This window comes from Erithacus rubecula (assembly GCF_903797595.1).
Source record: "Erithacus rubecula genome assembly, contig: SUPER_W_unloc_2, whole genome shotgun sequence".
In the NCBI taxonomy this organism is placed as follows: domain Eukaryota; kingdom Metazoa; phylum Chordata; class Aves; order Passeriformes; family Muscicapidae; genus Erithacus; species Erithacus rubecula.
Window position 1 is genome coordinate 241,022 of NW_027635620.1, and position 24,761 is coordinate 265,782.

The 24,761-nt window shown below is 39.6% G+C and overlaps 1 protein-coding gene across 2 annotated transcripts in view; it reads right to left on the minus strand.

The window, feature by feature from the left end:
• Window positions 1–19,331, minus strand: part of LOC306814087 (guanine nucleotide-binding protein G(q) subunit alpha) — a 215,018-nt gene extending 195,687 nt beyond the window's left edge. The window contains exon 1 of one of the 2 annotated variants that reach the window (XM_079329802.1): window positions 18,344–19,331. In XM_079329802.1, coding sequence (XP_079185928.1) covers window positions 18,344–18,479 — 136 coding nt within the window. In that variant the 5' untranslated portion in view covers window positions 18,480–19,331. Of the gene's footprint in view, window positions 1–18,089; window positions 18,258–18,343 lie in introns of those variants that run through there. The other variant, XM_079329803.1, reaches the window with a different exon arrangement.
• Window positions 19,332–24,761: the final 5,430 nt, after the last annotated feature.

Sequence of the window (24,761 nt, forward strand, 5' to 3'; positions counted from 1 at the left end):
CAAGTGATTTTCTTTGACTCAAGAGAATAGATCTGGAAAAATAGGTGGAGCAGGACACTGCATGATGCAGAAATACTGGTAAGATAGTGTGTGACCCAAGCATTGATGCCACAATGGGCACATAGATATGATCTCCCTAATAGCAGATAATGGAAAGATGCAACACCTTGAATCCAGCAAGCCTGGTGCCTCTACCTGATGATGGAAAATATCACCAGTGAGCAAATTATACATACTCCAAGTAAACCACAGACTGATTTAACTGATGCCCCCTCACATAACCCAGATACAGTTCTATTTGCAGATGGCCCATCCTACTACCTACAAGGATGGTGATGGTCTGGGTGTGTTGTAGTGAGTCAGGGACAGGTGACAGAAGCACAACTCCCAGCAAGGATGAGCACACGAGCAGAACTAGTAGGTTTGATGCATGCAGTACATCTGATAAAAGGGAAATTAGTTAACCTCTACATGAATCGGATAGAGTTGCTTATTTTACAGCAAATATAATTGAACAGCTGCATAAGATTTTGAAGACAAAAAAAAACTACATACACTGTACTGCCCATAATCTTCAGGACAAGTAGAAAATATGAATAGGACATTAAAATAAAAAGATAGCAAAAATATACACCTGCATTAATCTGAAATGGCCAGAAGCCTTACATTTGGCTCTTGTATCTTGATAATTTCTACCCATGATAACCTTAATAGCCTTAATCCTCCTACGTTCATCACTTGCAATAAGGAAAATGGTTAAATGCCTTGAAAGGTATTTTCCCTTTTCTTTATGACAGTCTCGTTAGCCTAAATCATTATGTTTGTTACTTGTAACAGTGTTGTATATAAGGGCAGTGGATAAATGCCTTGAAAGTATGTTTCTTTTTTTCAATTAGTATATTAGCAGGAATGTTCAATTTCAACAAAGGAAGGATTGTTGAGGAATACACGTGGTGCAGGTAGCTCGGTCTGCAAGCTGCAGTTCGAGATGCAGATTGAGCTCTGGATGGGACCCGGAGACAAGAAGCGGTGAACTCCCAACCCTTTGCATAAAAAAGGATTATAAAACCGGTGGCACCGGGCACCAGGTGAATGGACACTGAGAAACATAGCAGGAGCCCAAGAATCGGGAGGAACAGATTTCCACATGGATAGACTGACTGTGATGGGATAACAGCCGTGGGGATCCTTTGTTGGGGGTCCTTCCTCGGAGGCACCAGCTCGGGCTGTTTCTGTGTTACTACGCTGTGAATAGATGGCTTTACGGAATGAGACAACCGAGACTCTGCTAAGGGAAACCTAGAGTCTGACTGTGTGAGTGGCATGCATAGAGAGACGAGTGCCCGGGCACCCGTCGGCTTATTGGAGCCGCCCACTTCGGTCCCAGCAGTTAATGTCTTTGGCGTTGGGAATGTGACTGCTAGAGTGACTCCTGAATGGTCAAACTGGGAAGTTTCCTTAACATAGGCTAACAGTGTACTGAAAGAGTAGATTTGCTGATTAACTAGGTTCTTTTCAATACAGCCACACAATGCCACAAGTGGAATAAAGGCATTTTTGTCACCTGCATTTTTGCAAACTGCTGTAAAGTTTATTTTCCCTGCCACTTTTTAATACCTATATTTATTATATTTTGTTTGCTTGATTTTTGTTACTTTTATTTTCTGAACTATTGCAACTATTTCAAACAAAACATTTCCAAGTCTCTGAAATATTTATAAGTAATATTTGCTGGATTATTCTTCCATTTTATTCATGCAAACTAGTTTGCAAAAATCTCTATATTTATATCCTTTGTTGCATCTTCCAAGTAAGTCCTATAAATAGTAACTTTTAAATGGAATTATGACAAGTTTCCCAATGTATTAAAACTTGAAGCTTAGTTCAAGCACTTATGTCAGAGCAACACAAAAATCTTACTACTCAGCAAGCATTTCTAGAGCAACATAAGTTAGTAAAATCTACTGCTTTGGTACCTTTGTCTCTTTTCCATATCAGCCTATAAATTGGATGATAACAGTATAATCGACAACAGCAATATATTCTCTCTACTCCCCCAAACTTGACTATTTAGCATCAGTATGATACTTTTCCCAACAGAAGTTATTATATGAAAATACTGATCCATAGCACTCACTTAAAGGCAAACTGCTGATAATTTAGAAACCAAATAATTTGGCAGGATCCAGACCATAGTAATTAAGTGGTTCAAAGAAACAGAAACATTCATCTGAATATCTGGTGATTTACAACAAACACACTATAAAGCAAATGGAGGAGGGAGCAACCAATAAACTCCAACAAAAACCCCAACACCCAAAACCTAGATCACCCTTAATCAGTGTTTTGATAAATAATAGTGAGTGTGGATTTATTAATTTATCCAAGAACAAAACCTAGTGTCATTTCCAGCATTTTTCTGAACTATAATTTTAAATAGATTACTGGTAGATGAATAAGGCCCATGATATTTGTCATTGGAGAAATACTGTTAGCTTAAGAAACACTCCTAGGTGATATTTCTGTCACAATACATAATTATAATAGTCTGCACTATAAGAAAACCAATCTACCTTGCTTGCTGACAAACTTAAAAGTCTGCCCAAATTCAGAACAAGGTTATTGTGAAACATTAAAAGCTTGAATTTGCAATATCAATTGGGCAGTGAGGTCTTTATTTCAAAAGCACTTGGAGATGAGAATGCTAATTTCCCATGATCATTCTATTCCCTAACATTTTTCAGTACTTGTTTTGCCCATTACTTCTCCCAATTACTATCCTTATCTCAAAATCCTCATGACCTGAGTCACAGCAGCAAAAAGATTGTAGTGGGCCTTGGCAAGTGCCATATCCATCTTGGAGCCACCTAGCACTGGCTCTGCCAGACATGAAGGAAGCTTCCAGCAGCCTCTCCCAGAAGCCACCCCTATAGCCCTCCCATTACCAAAACCTGTCCATGCAAACCCAATACAGTTACTTAAAGGTTTTGTTTTGTGTGCAAAGGGAATTTGCTGACAGTAGACAGTAAGCCTCTGAGCACTGGGCAGAAGAGCAGAGCTTTTTTATCACAATCAAACATTTATCAGGAGGTGTTTATACCTGTGTAGTATGATGCTGACCACACTGTGGTTACTAACACTAGATCAGTTCTTAATGCCTCTTGGCTTACAGTGAACTACTTGAAGCTGCATTCTGCTTCAATCCCGTGTACATTCAGGGCTCAGTTGAAACATAGCCCTAGGCTACCTAATAGAGTCCATAGTCCAAAGTAACAAGATAACCTGCTGTCTACCCCACATAATAGACTATGAGCAGAGGCTGCTATTCCCTAAGAAGTATGCCGGCCTACTACTGCTGGAAGTCCTGAACAGCAGAACTAAGGATTTTACTAACTTTCCTCAAGTAACCAGTCATAGCAGCCCAAAAGTGTCTGCAAATAATCTTTTATAAATCCCTAAGCACACAAGGAACTGATAGGTGAGGGGCAGCATAGTAAGATTGCAGCCACACTAATTAAATGTCTGGGTGAACTAGTAACACAGCTCATACATATCTGCAAGATAATGCTACAGCATGCTCACTATAAACTCACTAGCTTCAAAAATCTCTGTCCACCAAGCAGAATGAGTCAAGGGTTTAAGTGTTCTACTAAACAAGGAAAATCATTTTCAGGAAGTACAAGAGCTCAGACTGCATGTGTCAGTGCTGGAGAGCAAGAGTCAAATCCTATCCATGCCTCAGCTCTATTTATTCACAACAGACAATTATACATAACCTACTGGTCACCACATGACAGCAGAGGCACAACTGACACCAAAGAAGGTCCCAAAAACAAACCCCTTATTACCTTATCAACTCTCAGATCTTCTCTCCATACAGTTTCCACAGACAGCTCCATACAACACCAAACTCTCTTCTCCCTTCCCTTTGCAGGAAACTATACCCACCTAACCCACTCTTTTATAACACCCATCCTCATTGGACATAGCTGTGACCTATTAAGGGGCAAGGCTGTTCCCACTCTTTGGTAATTAGTACAGCTGAAATATATCAGGGGTGAGATTGTCTTCAGCACTATCTCTATTCTCTTACAATCCCTCCTCCCACAACCCCAAGCTTATAGGACAACATACTCCTACAGGTTCCAAATCCTCACCTTGGTAAGATTGTCCTGCCATGTCCAAAAGCTAGACTGTGATCAAAGAGAGAAGGTGTACTCTAAGTGTGGAGGTTTATAAATTTGCTTTAAAAATTTACTTATAGAATGTTAGAAATTAATTGGATAAGTTTAATTGTAACTTACAGCTTAGCATGAGTGGGCTCTGCTCAAAACTTAGCAGAGGTGAACTCTAAAAGAAGTCTGTCAGCCTGAATTGCTAAACGGGAGAAAACAGTGGAAGACTGGATACCTTCAGATAAGGGTTGAGACCCAAGAGGGCCCCCAAGGCCAGCCCAAACTGGAAGAACAGTTAATGGCCTGCCCAGGTGGACAGGAAGAAAGAATCCAATTTAGTGTTGGAAGACCCTAGACCATAAATCACCATTGGACCAAGAGGCACATGTGAGGCATGTGAAGATCAGGTGCACAGACTGTGAGGGTATGAAGGCACAGGATTCTTTGTTTGGGGTCCCTCTCTGGAGCCACCAGCTCAAGCTGAACTAACTCTGCCTCAGAAGCCAGGGTCTGAACTTTTTTTAAACAGATAGTAACCCAGATGGCATCCTAGGTCTCATCTCTGGATCCTCCTGACTCCAAATGTCCATACTTCTGGCAGACAGGTGAGTTCATGTGGACCCTTTGCAGTGGAAGCTTTCTCTCTAGAATGAGTTTAAATTCTGACACAGAGGCAGGTGGGATGCAGGTTCAAATCCAGTGCTCCAAGGAGGCACATTTGAGTCCAGCCTTACTCTATAACAGATGACAAGGAGTTTGTCTGAGAGATTTAAGTCCTCTGAAAAATGGTACCTGTATTTTGGTAAAAAAGAAATTCGGAATTTAAGTCACTGAAATGAGGTGAAAAGGAAATTTGGGGTTAGAGCTCCTGAAGCAAGGTAAAACCGGGGAATATGGCCAGAGTAGAGAAGGGGATGCCCTTGGCTGAAATCCTCCAGAATTTAAGAAAAAAACTAAAGCCTGGAACAACAGAATTGTTGAAAAAGCGTGTTATAGAACTGTATCAAGAGGAATGCCTATTCATCACTACAGAAACAAGGATAAATCCATAGAAAACCTGGCCAGGTTGTGGTACACATTTGATCAAAACCATCTAGCATCTTTAAGAATATCATTAGAAAATCATCATTCTAATCACATGTTATTGGTTTATTTGGGATAATTTGGCTTATGCAAGGAGAAAACCTAAAACAAAATTGGAAAGCAAATGATGATTGCAATCACAGGACTGGTATCTGAAACAGGGGAGGATGTTCCTCCCTACACTGCAGCTGCTGTGGCTGTTTCAGCCACTCTGCTTGCTTTTTCTTCTACCCCCCACCTTTGCAAACTGCAGCTGCTTTATCTCCTGCTTCTGTCACTTTGCTTGCTGTCCCTTCACTTGCTGTCCCTTTGCTCCTGCTCCTACCTCCCTGCTGCTGAAAAATGCAGAGCTGTATTCTATGTCCCTGCACGGGGTGCCAAATCCCGCTGCTATGCAACCTAGGGTTCTGCCAAATAATGCCCCAGTGTTAGCATTTTACAACCATTATCTGTGGTCCTCAGGAGAATTAACAGCTTGTGAAAGTAAAATGCCGAGGCTAAGGGAGGATGCTGTTTAGAGTTGTTTCAAGTTTAAATGTATATATAAAGGCTCATATGCTTTATTTTCAGCTTTTGTGATAAACAAGTAAGAAGAACCTAGCTGAAGACAAAAAAAGATTGGATGTGGCACTCAAGAGTCATGGTTTATTTGAGGTGGTGTTAGGGCATGGGTTGGACTCAAAGGTCTCTTCCAAACTAGTGATTCTGTGAAATCTAGTATGGTGAAAGTGTAAGCATGTAAAAAAATACTGAGTGTAGCCATGTTTGTATATGATGGAAGGGAAGAAAGGCAAAAGGTAGAAGAATGGAAGGTGAAAAGACATGAAAGAACGGGAGGTGAATTTATTTGTGACAGTGTTAGCAAAAAAATTTCAGGATAGAAACAAAGGATTGGAAATAAGAGTGTATGGGGAAAATGTAATAGCTGAGAGCTCACCAGTGTGTCTCTTGGGAAGGGATCTGTTGCAGACTTTGGATATAGAAATAAGGTTGGCACCAGAAGGAATAGGTTAATTGTTATGGGAATCAATGTGATAAAAGAAAAAATGTAAGAAGGTATAACCAGAAATGGTTTTGGAATACCCTCAGAATTGAGAAAAGTCCCAAAGATATTGTGGAGCTGGATGAGCACAGATGTGGAACTACTGAAGTTGGCACAGTCCATGTGGATAAAAACAATGAGGTGTTAGAAGACCCCTGACCACAAATTACCATTGGACCAAGAGGCATGTGCAGGGTGCATGAAGAGCGCATGAAGATCAGGTGCACAGACTGAAGGTATAAAGGCACAGGGATTTCTTTGTTTGGGGTCCCTCTCTGGAGGCACCCAGCTCGACCTGTAATAAACCGACTCCGCATCAGAACCTATGGTCTGAACTTTTCTTAAACAATAAGCATCCCAGATTCTTCCAGTTCAGTCCTGGAGCATTCTATTCCTTCAGGAGAATAAGAGCCACACAACTGTTAAGGACAAACTTGGACCCTTTGCAGAAATTGCAGAAAGCCTTCTAACAGTCCTCTAAAGTCATTGTTTCTCAAGTTGTAACAACACTTTTTTTCATATTTCACAGAAATGCTAAATAGCTGCTGTCAACATTCACCAAGCATTGGTCCTTTCACAAAGATGTTAGTTTATAGTCATATCATGCTCCTGAGGTAGACGAGCCATGAACACAGCATATACAGTACATAAGAGAAGTCTGCAGGCATCCCAAGGGGTAGATGCATTTGGCTGGGATAGCTATTTCATTAATGTGCACTCTATTTGGATGCAAGTCCCTGACAACAGATGAAGGAACTTGCTTAACTATATTTAACACAGACAATGACAGCAAAATTGAACATATGTGAACATGTAATCTATGAATATCCACTGATGATACTTCAGTTTTGCTGATAAACAAATAACTGCAATTCTTCCAAATAATAAATATCTAAACATTCCACATTTATTAGCTTGGCATCAAATTTACATGACAATTTTGTTACATACCAGGAGCAAAAAAAAACCACCAGACGACCTAAAGTTAAATTCCTGGACAGGTAAAGAACATACGATAGCACATCACTGGATGTATATGGAAGATGGAGTTGCAGAGTTTGAATAGTTCTCATTGTTAAAATGAAAAACATTCAGAAAGACAGACTGGCAATAGAGGCCAGAGTATCATTTCACTACTGAAAGAGAAGGATGAGAAGGAAAACAATGGTGTTTTATTTAGCAGGAAAAAAAAAAAAAAAAAAAAGATTAAAATTGAACAAAGCATCAAATTAAGAGAGGAAATTCAACTGTCTACACAAATGCTAGATGTGTAGGTGGTAAACACAAAAACTTGCTAATATACAAATTAAATTTAAACAGGGAGGTATAATTGAAGCAAAGATTTACATGAGTCAAAGTGCTGTGATTAACATTTCTGTGCTTCAAAATTGGCTTCTAGACAGTGATCTTTAAGGTTTTCACTGTAAAATCTAATAGACAGAAAGAATTGACACAAAAGCTAGAACCATGTCAGATGACTAAGTCACAGGTGATTTGACAAATAAATGAGCAGGGATCTTTAAACAGTTTAATGAAAACAAGAGTATGTAATAGTCTCCCAGGGCATCATAACAGATGCTAAAAGTCTCAAGTAAATTACATTGGAATGTCTGAATTTTGGAAATTATGATTTTCTAACACAGAAAAGCACCATACAGAAATACATCTTATCATATGAAGAAAAAGAACTTCTGGCAGAACTGAAGTAAAAAGTAACTTTTAGAGGGTGTTATCATGACTTGATTACATTTGTTATGTGCAAGCAAAAGAAGTCCAAAACTAGTAGTGCAAATGCTTCGTGTTTCATGAGAGATACTTGAACAAAAGCTGACAGAATTAGAAATGAGAACAGCTGCAATTAAATTTAAAATGGGAACAACTTAGAGGCATTTCATTAAATAGCTAGACAACCTCAATTCCACAAAACAAGAAAGCATGAAAAGCAGTAAAAGGAGTTTGGATAAGAGGGTATGTAAAAAGAGAAAGCTGAAATAGGTAAGTCAAAACCTTCAGAAGTATTAAAAATCATTAAGGGGGAGGGAGGGGGGAAGAGAAGTCAAATGAAGAACTAAAGGGTTTCAAAGACTGGGGAAGGGGTTTTTTTTGTTGTTTTCTAAACTTTATATTTTCATGAAAAAAAAACCCAAAACAAAAAAGCCAAAACTTAAAACTGCATTGATCCTCTATTAAATTGATATGGCTCTTCATATTAACACCAAAGATCCACACACAGTTTACAAATATTTCTGTTTGGTTTTAGGGAAACAGATCATATTTAAAGTGACTATGAAAGAGTTTTCACTACAGCAGTTACTGAAGATGTTACAGAGCACTTACTAAAGTTAGAACGTTGTTACTCAGTAAGTCAAGACACCCCTTATGAAAGGGATAACTGACCAAGAAGCCCTTCTGTCTTCTAAATCTTGAAATATCACAAACACCCCCCCCCCAAAACCCGAGGATGGGAATGGGACATGGGAAAGATTGCATACCAAGAGTTAAGCAGTTACAACAGTTCTAATGATTTGTTTTATAAATGCAGCAGTTTTGAGGAACTAGACTTCTGCTAAGCAACTGATTTGGTATCATGCAACAAACAAACAGCAGACATTCATTCTTTAAGCAGAAAGTATTAAATTACATAAGAGAAAGTCCTCAGGCAACTTTGTTTCTAACAAGATCCCAGTAATACCCCCATTCTGATAAGAAACTTAAATATCTTTACCAATGAGATTAAAAAAAAACCAACTTACTACTGACAATACCTGTAGATGACACAAAAGCTGTGAACTGGTAAATTACAAAGAGGATATGACAACGTGAAGTAATTGGAATAACCTGTAAACCAGGAACAGGCAGAAACTGTGCTTCTGAATACAGGTAAATGTAAGGTTAACAATACAGGAATAGAGAAAAGAGGTTGCAAATGGTGAGTGATCCCACCCTGAAAAGCAGTTATTTTGAATAATATTTTAGTTACGGTAGATAGCCATATAAACATTAATAGTTTGATGCCGTAACTAAAAAGGTAATTATTTTCCTTGTACATTTCTCATAGTCTGTTATTCAGAAGTGATGATGCAAAGGAAGAGAAAGATAACTATAAGAAAGATTGAAGGACTCAAAAATTCACCCTACAATTAGCATTAGGAAATCAATTAATTTAGCTTCATGATAGATGCAAAGATTAACAACTATCTTGGTCAGTTTCTAAGTGCTGATGGGTCATGTATCTAATATCAAAGGTCAAAATAGACAAAATATAACAAGTTACTAGAAGCAAATCCTGGACAAATTAAAGGTAAAAACAGGACAATGTTTCACAGGGGAAAGTTATTTTTTATAACATACCAAGAATTGTGCAAGCATGTTGATCTGTAAGTTTTTAGCTCAAGGGTGCATTTTTTGTCTTTGTGCATCAAGATAAGGATAGTTTAATAGGTGAACAAAAAGCTACATGTGTAAGCAAAACAAAAAGAGGCATTAATTCACTGTTTTGACACTTTCTGGGCCTCAGCATGTCCAATTCTGTTTGGGAAGACAAATGCCATTTCTCCCTTTTTTCCTTCTTTCTCAGAGCTTTTATTGCTGAGCACATCCTACCAGCCCCCCCCCCCCCCACCCACCTTATTGACTTGAAATTGGGGATGGGGGAAGGGGAGGGAGGCAGAGTGGGGAAAAAAAGGATAAAATCTTAGTGAAAGCACTGCTCAGCAATAGCCAAAACATTGACAATATCAACACTGGTTTAGTCACAAATACAAAACAGAGTATGATACAGGCTGCTATGAGGAAAATTAACTCCATCCCATCCAGATACAGCATTTAATTTTTATTCCTAGCATTGCCCTGGTCTATGAGATGAAGTGGCATGCATAATGCTAGTAAAGCCAATATTAGTTTAAAAAAAAAAAAGTCCCATATTAGATCCTGTTTCCCAAGCCTGATAAGTTCCTAAAACCACCTGACACCTTTCCCAACTTTCATGCATTTGAGTTTTTCTGGCCTTATAAGTTAGCATTTGCTGCTACAGAAACCTTCTGTCTTTCTGGCTGAAACCCATTTACCCAGAAACATGGATAGAAGTAGTTTCAGGAATTCTTATCCAACGTTTTCTAACATGACCAAGAGAATTAACGTTCAGATTAACAATTTAAGAGTATAAATTGGGAGAGGAGTGGCTAGAGAATAGCCCTGCTGGGGGTGCAAGTCAGCAACAGGCCCAACTGAAGTCAGCAGTGTACCCCAGCAGCCAAGAGGGCAAAACATATCCTATGATGCATCAGAGCACAACTAGCCGGTCAAAGGAGGTGACTTTCTCTTTGTATTTAGCATTGGGATGGCCTCACCTTGAGTATTGCATGCACTTCTTGACCCCACAATTAAAAAAGGATTTGAAGGCGCTTGAAGTGCCCTCAGAGGAGGACAACAAAGCTGGTAAAAGGGCTGGAAGGCATGTCCTGTGAGGAGTGACTGAGGACTCTGGGTTTGTCTGGTTTGGAGAAATGGAGTCTGAGGCATCATGGCTCTCTGAAGCTTCCTGAGGAGGGGAAGTGGAGAGGGAGGTGCTGATCTCTTCTCCCTGGTTAGATAGATGGGCAGAGTCCAACAGCATGAAGTTTAATAAGTCTAAGTGCCGAGTTCTACATTTTGGCCATAAAAATCCCCTACAACGTTACAAGCTGGGGACAGTGTGGTTGGATAGTGTACAGGCGGAAAGGGACCTGGGGGTGCTGGTTGACAACCGGCTGAATATGAGACAGCAATGTGCCTTGGTGGCCAAGAAGGCCAACGGCATCCTGGCCTGCATTAGGAATTATGTGGCCAGCAGGAGCAGGGAGGTCATTCTTCCCCTGTACTTGGCACTGGTGAGATCACATCTTGAGTACTGTGTCCAGTTCTGGGGCCCTCAGTTTAGGAAGGATGTTGAGATGCTTGAACGTGTCCAGAGGAGGGCAACAAGGCTGGTGAAGGGCTTGGAGCCTTATGAGAAACTGCTGAGGGAGCTGGGGTTGTTTAGCCTGGAGGAGGCTTAGAGGTGACCTTATTGTTCTCTACAGCTTCCTGAAGGGAGGTTCTAGACAGGTGGGGGTCAGTCTCTTCCACCGGGCAGCAACTGACAGAACCAGAGGACACAGTCTCAAGCTACGTCAGGGAAGGTATAGGTTGGATGTTAGGAAGAAATTTTTCACCGAAAGAATAATAAAGTACTGGAATGCTCTTCCCAGAGAGGTGGTGGAATCATCATCTCTGGATGTGTTTAAGAAAAGGCTGGACATGGCACTTGGTGCTATAGTCTAGACTCTGAGTTGAGGTGTTAGGACATAGGTTGGACCCGATGATCTTAGAGGTCTCTTCCAACCTCATTATTCTGTGATTCTGTGATTCTGTATCCAGACATGATCACAGAATATGCTGAGTTGGATGAGACCCACAAGGATAACCAAGTCCAACTCCCAGCCCTGCACAAGCCCATCCCCAAGAGTCATACCATGTACCAAAAGTGTTGTCCAAATGCTTCTTGAACTCTGGCAGGCTTGGTGCTGTGACCACTTCCCTGGGGAGCCTGTTCCAGTGCCCAACCACCCTCTGTGTGAAGAATCTTTTCCTAATATCTAACCTAAACATGCCCTGACAACTTCAGGCCCTTCCCTTGGGTCCTGTCACTGGTCATCACAGACAAGAAATCAGTGTCTGCCCTTCCTCTTCCCCTCATAAGGAAGCTGTAGACTGCGATGAGGTCTTCACTCACAGCCCCTCACCATCTTCATTGCCCTCCTTTGGACACACTCTAGTAGCTTTATATCTTTCTTATATCGTGGTGACCAAAACTGCATACAGTATCAAGGGTGAGGCCACCCCAGTGCAGAGTGGGACAATCACCTCCCTTGACTGGTTGGCGATGCTGTGCCTGATGCACCCCAGGACACAGTTGGTCCTCCTGTCTGCCAGGGCACTGCTGACTCATATTCAACTTTCCATTGACCAGAACTCTCTGGTCCCTTTCTGCAGCACTGCTCTCCAGCATCTCATTCCCAAGTCTGTCTGTACATCCAGGGTTGCCTCATCCTCGGTACGGAATCCAGCACTTTCCATTGTTGAACTTCAAACAGTTGGTGATTGCCCAGTCTTCTAATTTGTTGAGGTCTCTCTGCAGGGCCTCCCTGCCTTCAAGGGAGTCAACAGCTCCTCCCAGTTTTGTATCATCTACAAACTTGATTAGTATCCCTTCCAGTCATGCGTCCAAGTCATTTATGAAGATGTTGAAGAGAACTGCCTCTAAGATGGAGCCCTGTGGAACCCCACTACTGATGGGTCAGCAGCTTGATGTTAACCCCATTCACTATAACCCTTTGTGCCTGACCCATGAGCCAGTTGCTCACCCATTGCATGACATGCTTATCCATCTCTGTGCTGGACATTTTGTCCAAAACAATACTATGAGAGGATGTGTGGGAATGGTTCAAAGCTGCACCAGGGGAAGTTTAGACTGGACATTAGGAAGTCTTTCTTTACCCAGAGGATGGTCAAACACCAGAACAGGCTTCCCAGAGACGTGATCGATGCCCCAAGCCTGTCAATGTTAAAGAGGCATTTGGAAAATGCCCTTAATAACATGCTTTAACTTCTGATCCACCCTCAAGTGGTCAGGCATTTGGACTAGATGATCCTTTTAAATCCCTTCAAATTGAACTATTCTATTCTCAAATTTAGCATGAAGGGGAAAAAAAAAGGAAAGAACCCACAGATTAATATTGCTCCTAGAACTTCCCTGGGAAATTTGAAAACTTTTCAAACTGTAGTATCACTTAGACTTATGCCCCTCAGTATCTTATTTCTTTGCACAGTGTTAACACAATACTTAAATCCTGTTGCCCACTTACTTCTCTGATTTTAAGAATACTATTTATATGGCTTCATAGTATTTCCAATATTCAAGTGCTTCCTTAGTTTTTATTTTACTTTGTTGCTCTTGATTCTTGCAAGTTAGACTTTTTAAATAAGTAGAGAAAATAAACAGTTGAATGTTGAAAAAGTCATATAATTTTATTAGCAACAGCTGCATGCAATCTTGTTCAAGTATGAGAGCACGTTTCCTGAGTATTAATCCATTCAGCAGAGCAAGAAACACACATCTACCTTATTATGGTCTCCCTTCCCGGGATTAATTTTGCAGATTGTCGTATTACTTCAAAAGAAATGCTGTCGCTTATTAAATTACCACTGCCTTTACATACCAAACATAATTTGAAGTAGCTAAAAACACAGAAATATTTCTTAACATTACAATATATACCCCAAAGTCCCTTCTCAAGACACTCCTCTGTTTATGATGTTTCCCTCCTGTACAAATTCAATAATGTTTTTTAAAAGGAAGTACAAATTTGGGGTCCCTTGATTTTTTGACATATGAGCAAAACAAAGTCAGAATTCTTTGACTATTGAGGTTCTAAACTAATTTCCATTAACTACAGTAGATCACTTTTAAAGAAGGAGAATCAAAACAAAATAACCCAGAAGAAAATCTTTTATAAGAGCTGAAAATAAAATATTCCTTTATCATGCATTAAAAAAATTGAATATGCTCTTTTCCAATAAATATTAAATCATGATATCGCATAGATATCAAGATGATGATTCATGTTTTCTTCAAAACCAGTTATTTTTATAAATGGATGTATATGCATATATATATAATAGATCAGTGTTTGTTATCCAGAACCAAATTACATAACCTTAAAAACAGCTTCTCCAAACTAAGATATACTTACCAATCTAGTTTCAACATACATCATCAAGATATATATTATTTGCTTGTTTTCTAATCATAAATACATACTGTTGTAATTACCTAAACTTATTTGCAAGTGTTCAGTGCAAGTATAAGTATGGATCAATACAAGATAATAAGAAAAGGTTGCAATGCTCTTTCAAAATAATTACATTTTCTGCTTTAATGAAGAGCAAAGAAAATATTCAATTAGGATATGCTAATCAATACCAGTATTTTTAAATTGTGCACAAAAAATCCTGAAATGTGTAATATCAGTTTATCTACTTATAGAAGTAGATGAGACTGTCTATTTGCATACATATTTCAGATTACAGCAGGGAAGGAAGACTGATTGTTGGCTTGATGGGCCCACTTTCTCTTCAAGGTTTTTGAAGTCTAAGTCTGCTAATTTACAGAGTTCTGTACACAAATCTTTCATTCAGCTACCACAGGTATACAAATAAAACCCTACAACATATATATATCCTATAGGTTTGGAGAAAAAAACAAAGTCTTCCACTTAAGACTAGTTGCAAGTCAAAAATTTTTCTTTGGTAACATACAGATAATGAAAAGATACTCATATTTGACACCTTGATTCACTGATTCATCTCCAATACCTAATATTGCCAAAGCTTATATATATTGCTGATTATTTTCTTAGATACTCCTGAAGATAAAATAATGCATAACACAAGTATATACAGTATACAGGCATATTATGTCCAGTAGTGGAGGTTTATGGCTACAAACTAATATTTAAGCCCAAATAATGCTTTCTGAGACCAGGTAAAACTTCCACTGATGACAGCCAAAATTATATACATAGAAAGTTAGATCACATGCCTCTTGCTACTTAACAATAAATACGTACATACATGCTTAAAATACAAGCACGCAAAATACTGTACATTGGTGCATACTAAGATAAAACACTAAAAACACATTACTTTTTTGTACTATAGCAATATATGTATTTACAACAGCAAACAACAAAAAAATGTTAACAACTTTATGCTCTGGAGAACAATCATAAGGTTTTACAAAATGTTCAGTAGTAATGGAATACAGAAGAATTTCAAAAATACAGGAGATAAAAACCAAATTCAGTGGAAGACTGAATTTGCTCCAAAGTACATTAAACATTGCAACCAACTTGTACTAGCTGAACTATTTTTAGTGCATATGCTAGAGTTCTCACTTTTTAGAATTACAATAGTAAGAAAGACTTTGCTTAATTTTTTACAGTAGATTAGAACAGGACAATGATGTTCAATGCAGTACCTAAAAGTGGTGTTTTAATATTTAATCATGGAGAGAGTTTATTTTTAAACTAATAATTTAAAATAATCTTACCATGCAAAAATTTTCCAGAAATTACTTTCAACATTTTAAACTCTGATCCCATGAAAAGTAAAAACATATCATTAATACACAAGAAAGGTGCACACAGCATTTGTGTCACACGGTAACAGTAACCAACACAGTTAGGAGGGAAATATTTCACTTTGCTAGGACACACTATAATTTCTACAAGTTAAGGAGGGAAAAAAAATCCTCCATTCTGACCCAGAATTTTTTCTTTATATTTGCTACATGTGTGTATTTGTATGTATGTCTAATTTTTAAACAAGAACAAAAAATATGGCATAGAAATGCTCATTTGTTCCTTAAAACATTTTGATTTAATACCTTTTACTTTGCACTTGCAACAAGTCCAAAAAGCACATGGTCAGTTAACACAGCTCAGCTTAAGCTCTGTTCTCACCTTATGACCAAAAGGATATACCTTTCGTCCCATGTTCAAAAGCCTTTAACCTATTTAGGCTTCTAAATCCAACAACATTTTTCAATGTGGGACTGAAAAGTTGACACTTTTTAAAAATGTTTGCCTTATATTTACATAAAATAAAGCACTACTGCTACTTTAAGTTTTGATGGCTAAAGATATATAATGGTCAATTCAAAATATGGATGGTAAACAACTTCAGACATTTACCAGTTTCATTTTCATTTTAATTATTATTTTATAATAATATTAATTATTATTTTCATATTTTCAAATGGTTTTGTCCATCCTAACCATACGAATTACCCAAACAACATAAGCTTAAGAACTGAACAAATTACTAGGATGGAGAAGCAATGAGAGTGACTGAAAGTACTGTCAGATACCTAAAAGAAATACAGTAATTAAAACAATTTTTTAGAAAGTTTGAGTTTTGGTTTGTTTGGGGTTTTTTAATAACTTGAAACTTGAATCTCTATCCTACCCTGTGACTTTGACAGTGATTTACTGCTATACTGCATTTTACAATATTAACTGTTAAACAGCTGCACATGCTCAAACACTTTCAATCAAATATGTGACTGCAGCTGACAAAGTACAACACGAAAAATGTGTACACAAGAACAATTTCTATACAGATTTCTACTCAAATACAGGTATGCTATTAAGTATGAAGCAGAACATTTACCTCAGTTTCATGTACATCATGCTTACATGTTCAGAAGAACAGTTTATGCAGATACTGATATATGAAGAAAACATTCACACAAGTAATCAGTGTGTTTTCTTCAAAGCTAAGTGATGGCTTTTTATCTATTTGCTCTGAAAACACTTTATTTCATTTGATCTAAAAGTAATGCCACAATTAGGCCCTAATCTACCATTACCACACACTTACCAATACCAGTGGGTGGATCTTATAAAACAATACCACATCTGCACTACTGACTGTGGAATCAAATCTCTGAATTCCTTCTCTGTGTGGTATATGTTGGTACCATTCAGTAAGTTTCATGCATTTTTAAAAACTTGGGAGGAACCTCTAGCATTACTGCAAGACCAGGAAATGCAGCAACAATTTTGACCCGAGTAACAAGTCAAAAATCAACTGCCTCTCCTGTAGCAAATGCATATAGTTAAGTAATTATACTTGAACATCCATAAAATTTTAAAAATGCAAGCTATCTGTCCTCTATTTTATCTTGGTTTTGAATCTTGAAATTGCCACAGCACATACTTCCATCAACCCAAAATTAGGCCGAAATGAGACAGAATGTTATTACTGGTAGCATTGTATCTGTCTCCACTACTCCTTTTTCCACATCAGTTAAGGATGCCAATACCTTTCTCCATATACAGGAGACAAACTGTATTATTTAAAGTAGAAAATAACACATTCATAAGCAAGCATTAAAATAAATTAGTTCCTTTCAAATCACCATAATTTAAAGGCAGTTTATTCCCCCAATATAAATAATTACTTTCATGTACCTAACCCAGGACTAGAGTCATTGGCAGAAACACCCCACATCCACTTGGAACATTCCCATTTACCCAAATACTGGTGCAGACATATTTCAAGGCCTGCTAGTCTACAACAGAAGCTGTATTACCACAAGAACTACACAGTGTACTAGAGCACCTCAGATACAGACAAATCTGTTTTAATTCAAAAAGCTTATTTTAACACAAGCCAAATTCTTAACAAACATTGCCTTTGCACATTTGTAGCTCCAAAATAACAACCTGTTTTAATTAAAGATAAATTATACAATAGATTTTATTTCTTGGAACAGTGGATGGATTCCAAAGGTCTTAAAGATCCCACTATCCACCAGTATACTTTAAGGTCACTTTTCACCTTCACGGGTGCATCTTGGTCTTTATGATTTCTTTCTCCTTTCGCTTTAAAAGTCAGTCTACAATCTGGGCATAAGCCCCTTTATCCCATTTTGCATCACTGAATAAAAATCGCAATGAAAAAAATGTAACTGGTGACCCAGCAACCTAAGACTCAGAGAACAATGCACCAGAAATCTGCAAAGCAACTAACTCCCCTGCAAATTCTTTCATTAATCTGCTTCCTTACTATCACTGTCCTATACCCATCATCGCCGATATTCCCCCAACACCCCCTCCGCTGATGAGCCATCCTTTCCCTCTCCATTTTGGAAGGACGGGTTCCCCACCATATCAAACCCACCCACAGGAATCAAGGTTATTTACCCAGCTACAAGCGCCTCGGCGAATCCTGCACACGACCGCGCACACAACGCGGTGGCAGAGGAACGACGAGCGGGTCACTGCCACTATCGCCACGGCCGCCCCGCAGTGAAGGTGGCAGGCGCCTGGGAGAAACCGAACCGACCACGCCATGTAATGCACTAGGGGGCCAGCCAGACAGAGCCCGGGGCGGCGATGTCTGAGCTGCACCCCCAGCGGCGCTTAAGGCGTGTGTGCTGAAGGCGGCCCACACTCACCCAGCAGCAGCAGCTTCAGTTCCCGACGGGCGTCCCGCTTGTCCCGGCGCAGCTGCCGCTCGATCTCGTCGTTGATCCGCCGGGCTTCCTTGGCTTCCTCGCTAAGGCAGCACGCCATCATGGACTCCAAAGTCATTCTTCGTAACTGGTTCAGACACAACCCCCACCCTAAAAACGCGCGCGCACACACACCCCACCAGAGCACCAGCCCGGGGGGACACAGACGCTCTCTGCCCGGAAGTCTCTACCCGGGCACTGTAGGGCAAGTGCAGCGAGCTGCCTCGGTGCCACACACAGATAAGGAAAAAGCGGGCCCCTAGCAGCACAAATCTCTCCGTTCCCTGGCTCAAATATTCGCCGCTTCCAACTCCTCCTCTAAACTATGCAGCAAGCAACATGAAAACATCTACCACTTGCAGCCGTGGCGACAGCAGTGCTTTCTTCGCGAGCCAAGATGCTCAGCACAAACACTCCTCTCCGTCCTTCCCTCACTACTACTTGTGCTTCTGCTACCGCTGCCACCACCCCAGTGTCCCTCGCAAACTATACCCCCGCCGCCCTCCGAAATAACCACTCCCCACGGAAATGCTAATGTCCGTTAATCCCTCCCCTCCTCCTCAATTATGCTTCCCTGTCGCTCCTTCTGTCCTAAAGCGAGAGTTCGGCTCCTCCGAAAGTCGGCAAGGCCGCCGCCACCCAGCAATCTCAGCGTGCGCCTGGCGGGAGAACTTCCTTACGGTGAACCTTTTATCCAGGCACGGTCGCTCGCCCCTCTCGCGAGGAGAACTGCTGCTGAAGAGCTGTCGCGGCTCATTCCTGCCCTGGCAGTAAGGAAGAGGGGGGAACGAGTAAAAAGGGCTCCACCATAGAGGAAGGGAAGTTAGATGTAGACTAGGGCATACACACTGTGAGGCCAGCTCGACGGACTTTTCAATGGCTTGTCTGTGGGCGTGGTGAGGTAGAAATATGGCGGAATGCCTGTGTCGCTGCCTCTTCACTCTTCCCCTGCGCCGCTGCGCAATGGGAATAAGTGTCTGGAGGAGATAGGGACTCCCGGGATGCAGCTCCCGAACATGCGCGTTTTATTTGCTTTTGCTACCTTTGGTTTTAGTCGATAAAAGCAAATTTTTATTTTACCCTTGCATTCTCTTCCTAGAAGAGATGCCTTTGGTTCATAGGGAAAGGAGGGAAATGCAATAATTTATAAGAGGGGAGAAGTATCTTCTCCACCTTCAGATGGCAATTAAAATGAGGGGGATACAAATATACTAGACTCTAGTAACATCTTATTCCAATAATCCTGAAAATACTTGAATACTTCTGTCATATGCAGAAGAAATAAAAGATGTTTACAACAGATAAAAACAGTAGTATACTTCCTTTGTTTGCAAGAACCTATTGTTTTATAATTTCAATGCATCAATATATTATTTTATATCCCGTTGTTGTAACCTTTATTCAACCAAGGCTTTTAGCTACCATCCTTTTTCACAAACCCAGACCAGCTTGTCTTCAATTCCAGTACTAGAAAGCTTGTCTTTAACATAGCCTATAGTAGCTCTCAGAGTGATAGCACACAATTTGATGGACAGACATTAAGTTCTAGTTTTTGTAGATTTGCAAAATATTTCAATATTCCCACAGCTGCCCTACCTTTTCCCACCTCCACATTAAATAAATAGCTGGGAATGTTGAAAAATCGACCAGGAAAGTTATAATAATCTATTAGGTAGTCAGAGGGGTGCATCACTCTCCATCTTTTAGTTTCATATGTCCTCTCCAGCACCTGTTGGTGTCTGTTTTGATCACATGCTCTTTCTTACAACTGTGCAGATATGTTGTCAATATGAATTAAGTAGAGTCCACCATAAGGCATAAGACTAAGAGGAAATTTGAAAATGAAAATGTAATAGTCAATAGAATAATATAGTTCTCAGTTTTAGAGAATGAAAATGTTTTTCATTACTTACAAAATGTGTGATTTTTCTTTAGATCTATATCAGTTTTCTATGTATAATGTATAAAAACATTTAAGAAATTTTAAAATGTTTTATAAGTATGTTAATTCAAGTAAATGAAGATGTGAATTTTATTCTAAACTCTGTAATCCTACTATTAATCAATAATAATACTTCAGTAAAAGCATCTTCTTAATTTACCTGATGTGGATATTAAAATTCATATGTATGTAGGTATATGTATGTATTTATCTATCTTGTGGTCCCAGACTAATGTATTCATATAAAATTTGGTGATAAGAATGTCAGGAAAATTAATCCACAAACACCAGAGGTTTGTGTCCAAAAAGGAGACAGAGGAGCTCTGTAACTTTATTGGAATAAAGGGAAAGGTAATGGAGCATTCCCATGGAGTCTCTTAAAATTTTTAGAGGATGCAGCCTTTTTGGATTTGCAATTATTTGCAGTGACATCATTTTCTGTCTTTTTGTAGCCATTTCTGGATCTGCAGGCATGGCTACTACCTGCATCCCCTTGATCACATGTTGAATAAGTTGCACTAAGCAAGGGTAAAAAGATGAACATTGCTACAGCACATAAGAGGAAAAAACTCATTTGTTTAAACCATAGTCCACCAAGTAACCACAAAAACATGTCCCATTCCCATCTTTTTCACATTTGGACTGGTACAGGAACTAATTTTTTATTCCCTTTGTTTTATGTTTCACTACTTTTCTATTGTCATCTATTTGCAAACAGCAATTTGAGTAATTTAATTTTTCATACAGTCCCCCTTCTTTCTAACTGATTTCCCTGAATTTGTGGTAGCAAAACGAACAACAGTCTAATATATCCTGTATAACATATTCCTGACCAATTTGGAGGTAACTTGCAATAGGCATGTTGGCCACCCATGGCTTGTTGTAAGATTGTCTTGGCCTTCTGCAGATCCAACAGTTGCTAAGGTTAAAGGTTTTTGCTACTTCTTCTCTTAAGACTAAAAAATTATTCTCTCACTTTTGGCTCAAACTTAATTGACAATGTAAAGGTAAGATTATTAAGAAAAACATTCTAATGATATAATCTAATTTCTTAATCTAATTCTCATATTGTGTTCCCCACCACCTGTGACAAGTGAAGGCACAGAAACAAATTGACATAAAGAAAACAGTGGCAGCAAGGATTAGCCCCCTTCACCCGCCCCCCCCCCCCCCCCCCCCCCGCCCCTGCTTCCAATGACTGGAGATCCGAGAGGAGGGATGCCCATACAGACTATTTCAGCAGGCAGTCCGTGGGTGGGCACATGAGGCTTCCCCCGATGTCAACACGCTGGCTACTGCTCTGGTCCACTCCAGCTGAGTGTCAGTCACGGCCTCTCGTCCTTCTCCTCCAGCTGAGATGTCCAAATCCCTGGGGTTTCAGAGATCTTGACCCGAGTGTGATGGGTCCACCCATGTTCAGCTGTCTTCATGGTTGTTTCTGTGGTCAGTAACACTTGGAAAGATCCATGCCACTTTGCTACCAGTGGTGCTTCTTTCTACTCCTTAACTAGGACCCAGTCTCCTGGTTGGATGTTATGAACAGCAAAGTCCAAAGGCAGCGTCTGTGCTAACTGGGGTTCCTGTCAGAGATTTCACAAGACACAGTATTCTGGCCACTTACTACTTTAAGTATACATCTTCACCTCCCTGCTGTAATGATAATTAGCAGGGTAAGAATTCCAAACAATTCAAAGGGGAATAATTTAATATTCCCTCGGGTTTGGCCCTTATTCTTGCCAAAACTAATGGCAAAAGCCGTACCTGTAATAAACGGAGCAGGGCCAAAGCCTTTATTAAATAGCAGCTCTTTTATTGAAAAATTGGGGGGGTCGCCAGGGGCTGACACCTGCTGCTGCTTGCCATGGTGACGCTGGAAGGAGGTTCCCATGCAGTCCTGTCCGAGGGCAGGAATGGGAGTTCCAACCTCACAGGCACGTCCAGAACTCAATTGGGGCTCGTTGGTCCAGGGGTGTCACTCTTCTCAACAGCTCCTTAGTTCATGGCTAGTTAGGACTTTCACTGAAGAGGTGTTTCTTGGGAACTCTGGAAACTTTGCATATGGGGCGGTGTCTTTTGATTGACAGGGGGCAGCAGCAGGCGGCCGGAAGCGAAGTGAGGGACAGGGCAGAAGTAGGAAGTGATTGAACTAGAACTGGGATTGTTTGGGAAAGTACAAACAGAGGGCAAACTTGGGGATACAGAACATGCACATCAAGAACAGTAAGTTGCTTAACATTTTAACAGAGGGGACAACTCTTAAAACTATTTGTAACCCTTAATTTTATGGCTGCTGAACCTTTTTATTTACCTCAATCCTTCCTCTTTTTCTTTGATCGGGTCTTCAACCCGCATCAAGTCACAATTTTTGGCTTCTTGGGAGTATAACTTTTGTAGTTCTAAATATTGGTTTAAGATTTCTTTAGCTGAATTATGTTCAGGGCTTTGGGTTTCTATCATCAAAATTTTGGCTTTTGTTTGATTAGTCATATTCTTTATGCTCGTTTGTATGGTGTAATTTATAATTCTAATTAGACATGGGATTAGGCATGGTAAAAATAAAAAGCTTATGACTGCACTTGCAACTAAAAAAGCTACCTTTTTCCACCATTTAGTTTTTAGGGACCAGAAGTCATCCCACCAGCTAGTGTCCACGAGAGGGGTCCATTGTTGGTTTCCTACGTACGCTACCTTTCGGATTTCTTTAGATATGTTTCGTATCACTTCGCTTTTATCGTCAATTTCTAGGCAGCACTCGGATGTATTAAATTTTCCACAAATTCCTCCTTCATCAGCCAATAAATAATCTACTGCAAGCCAAATTTGATAGACTACTGCTCGGGTTTGAGTTAACTGTTCTGTAATGTGGTCTAATGCGAGGGCTGTTCGATTGGATATTATTTCTAATACTGCTTGGAGTCTGATGATTCGGTTCAGCATATAAATGGGAGTACGGTATCCCCATGACCCATCTTGTGCCCACGTAGCTGGCCCATATACTTGTATGATGCGTTCGGGGGTCCACACTTCTTTCCACTTTTGGGTACTTCCTAGATTAATTATGCTCCTTTTTTTTTTTTTTTTTTTTGCAGTTATCTTTTTTCAAATTATCATACAAGGGAATTCCTAATTTAGAACCCAAATTTTTTGGAAGTAAGAAAAATGCGGGTTTTATAATCCCAATTGTACAGCTCCCAGCCCAATCTCCTGGAAGATTGGTATATGCAGTGTCTCCGCATATCCAGAATACATTGTCAGGTGCTATCCAAAAGGTCTGGTTAGTTTCTGTGGGACATGTCCAATATTTGGATAATTCTTTTAATTCCCAGAAGGGGTTTATTTTCTTTTCAGCACATTCATATAAATTATATCCTTCGTGATAAACACATCCTTTTTCCTTTTTATGCATTGTCCAATACCTGTTTGGCTCTTTAGGTATCCACCTTATAATTGAATTTTTTATATTTAAGTACCTTTTGCATGGCATAGTTCCTACAAATGTTTCATATGGGCTCACAACTCTTTTAATACATTCTTCTCCAATAACTTTATATTTTAAGTTCCATGGTTCTTTTCTTCGCTTTTGCCCAGGTAATGGAGATGTTTGGTTAGTTTGCTTCCATTTTAGAATTTCTAAGGGGCTTAAACTGATTCCTTCCCATGGCCAAATTTCAGACATTTGTGTATTACCGCATACCCAGCAATTTGTTATGTTCAATTCTTTACTAATTCTTTCAACTAAATCTATGAATAAGTTTTTTCCCAAAGGTGCTTCCAATTTATTTTCTTTTTTGGTATTTATCACTAATTGTTTTTCTTTGATTAAATTTATTAATTTTCCTTGATTATTTTCGTGTTCAAAGCAAAGCCAGGCTTCCCCTATAGGACACTCTCCAAGTAACCGCTGCTGAAAGGTGGGAGTATTTTTAGCAATCCAATATGTTTTTCCACTTTCATGACAGGTGGAAATTTGGGAATGATCAAAACAGCTGGGGTTCACATTAGTGTGAATTCTTATTGGGGACTCTTGGGTTTCTCCATCATATAGCGGATGGTAACACTTGTTGCACTTAGCCTCTTCGCTGCTAACTAGATTGTTTGTTAGCAAGACCAGCAACACTCCTCTCAAGAGTCCGGTAAGAACTACTTTCAGTCTCACCCGGGCTTGCCTCTTGGAGGTGGGTATTCTCTTAGGTAAGATCTTACTTTCCCAGAGTTTTTTTAATCCCTTTCATATATTAATTTAGGTGTCCTTGGAGAGTGTTCTGCAGGGAAATTAGTTTTTATGTTTCGGCCAAATTCTAATTTGAGGATTTAGACAGAAAATTGAGTGATACTTAAAATTGGAGAAGGATGTATGATACAAAACTGAATTTTTTAACGACAAGGAGTATAGTGAACTGGTGGGAATTTAACAAACTA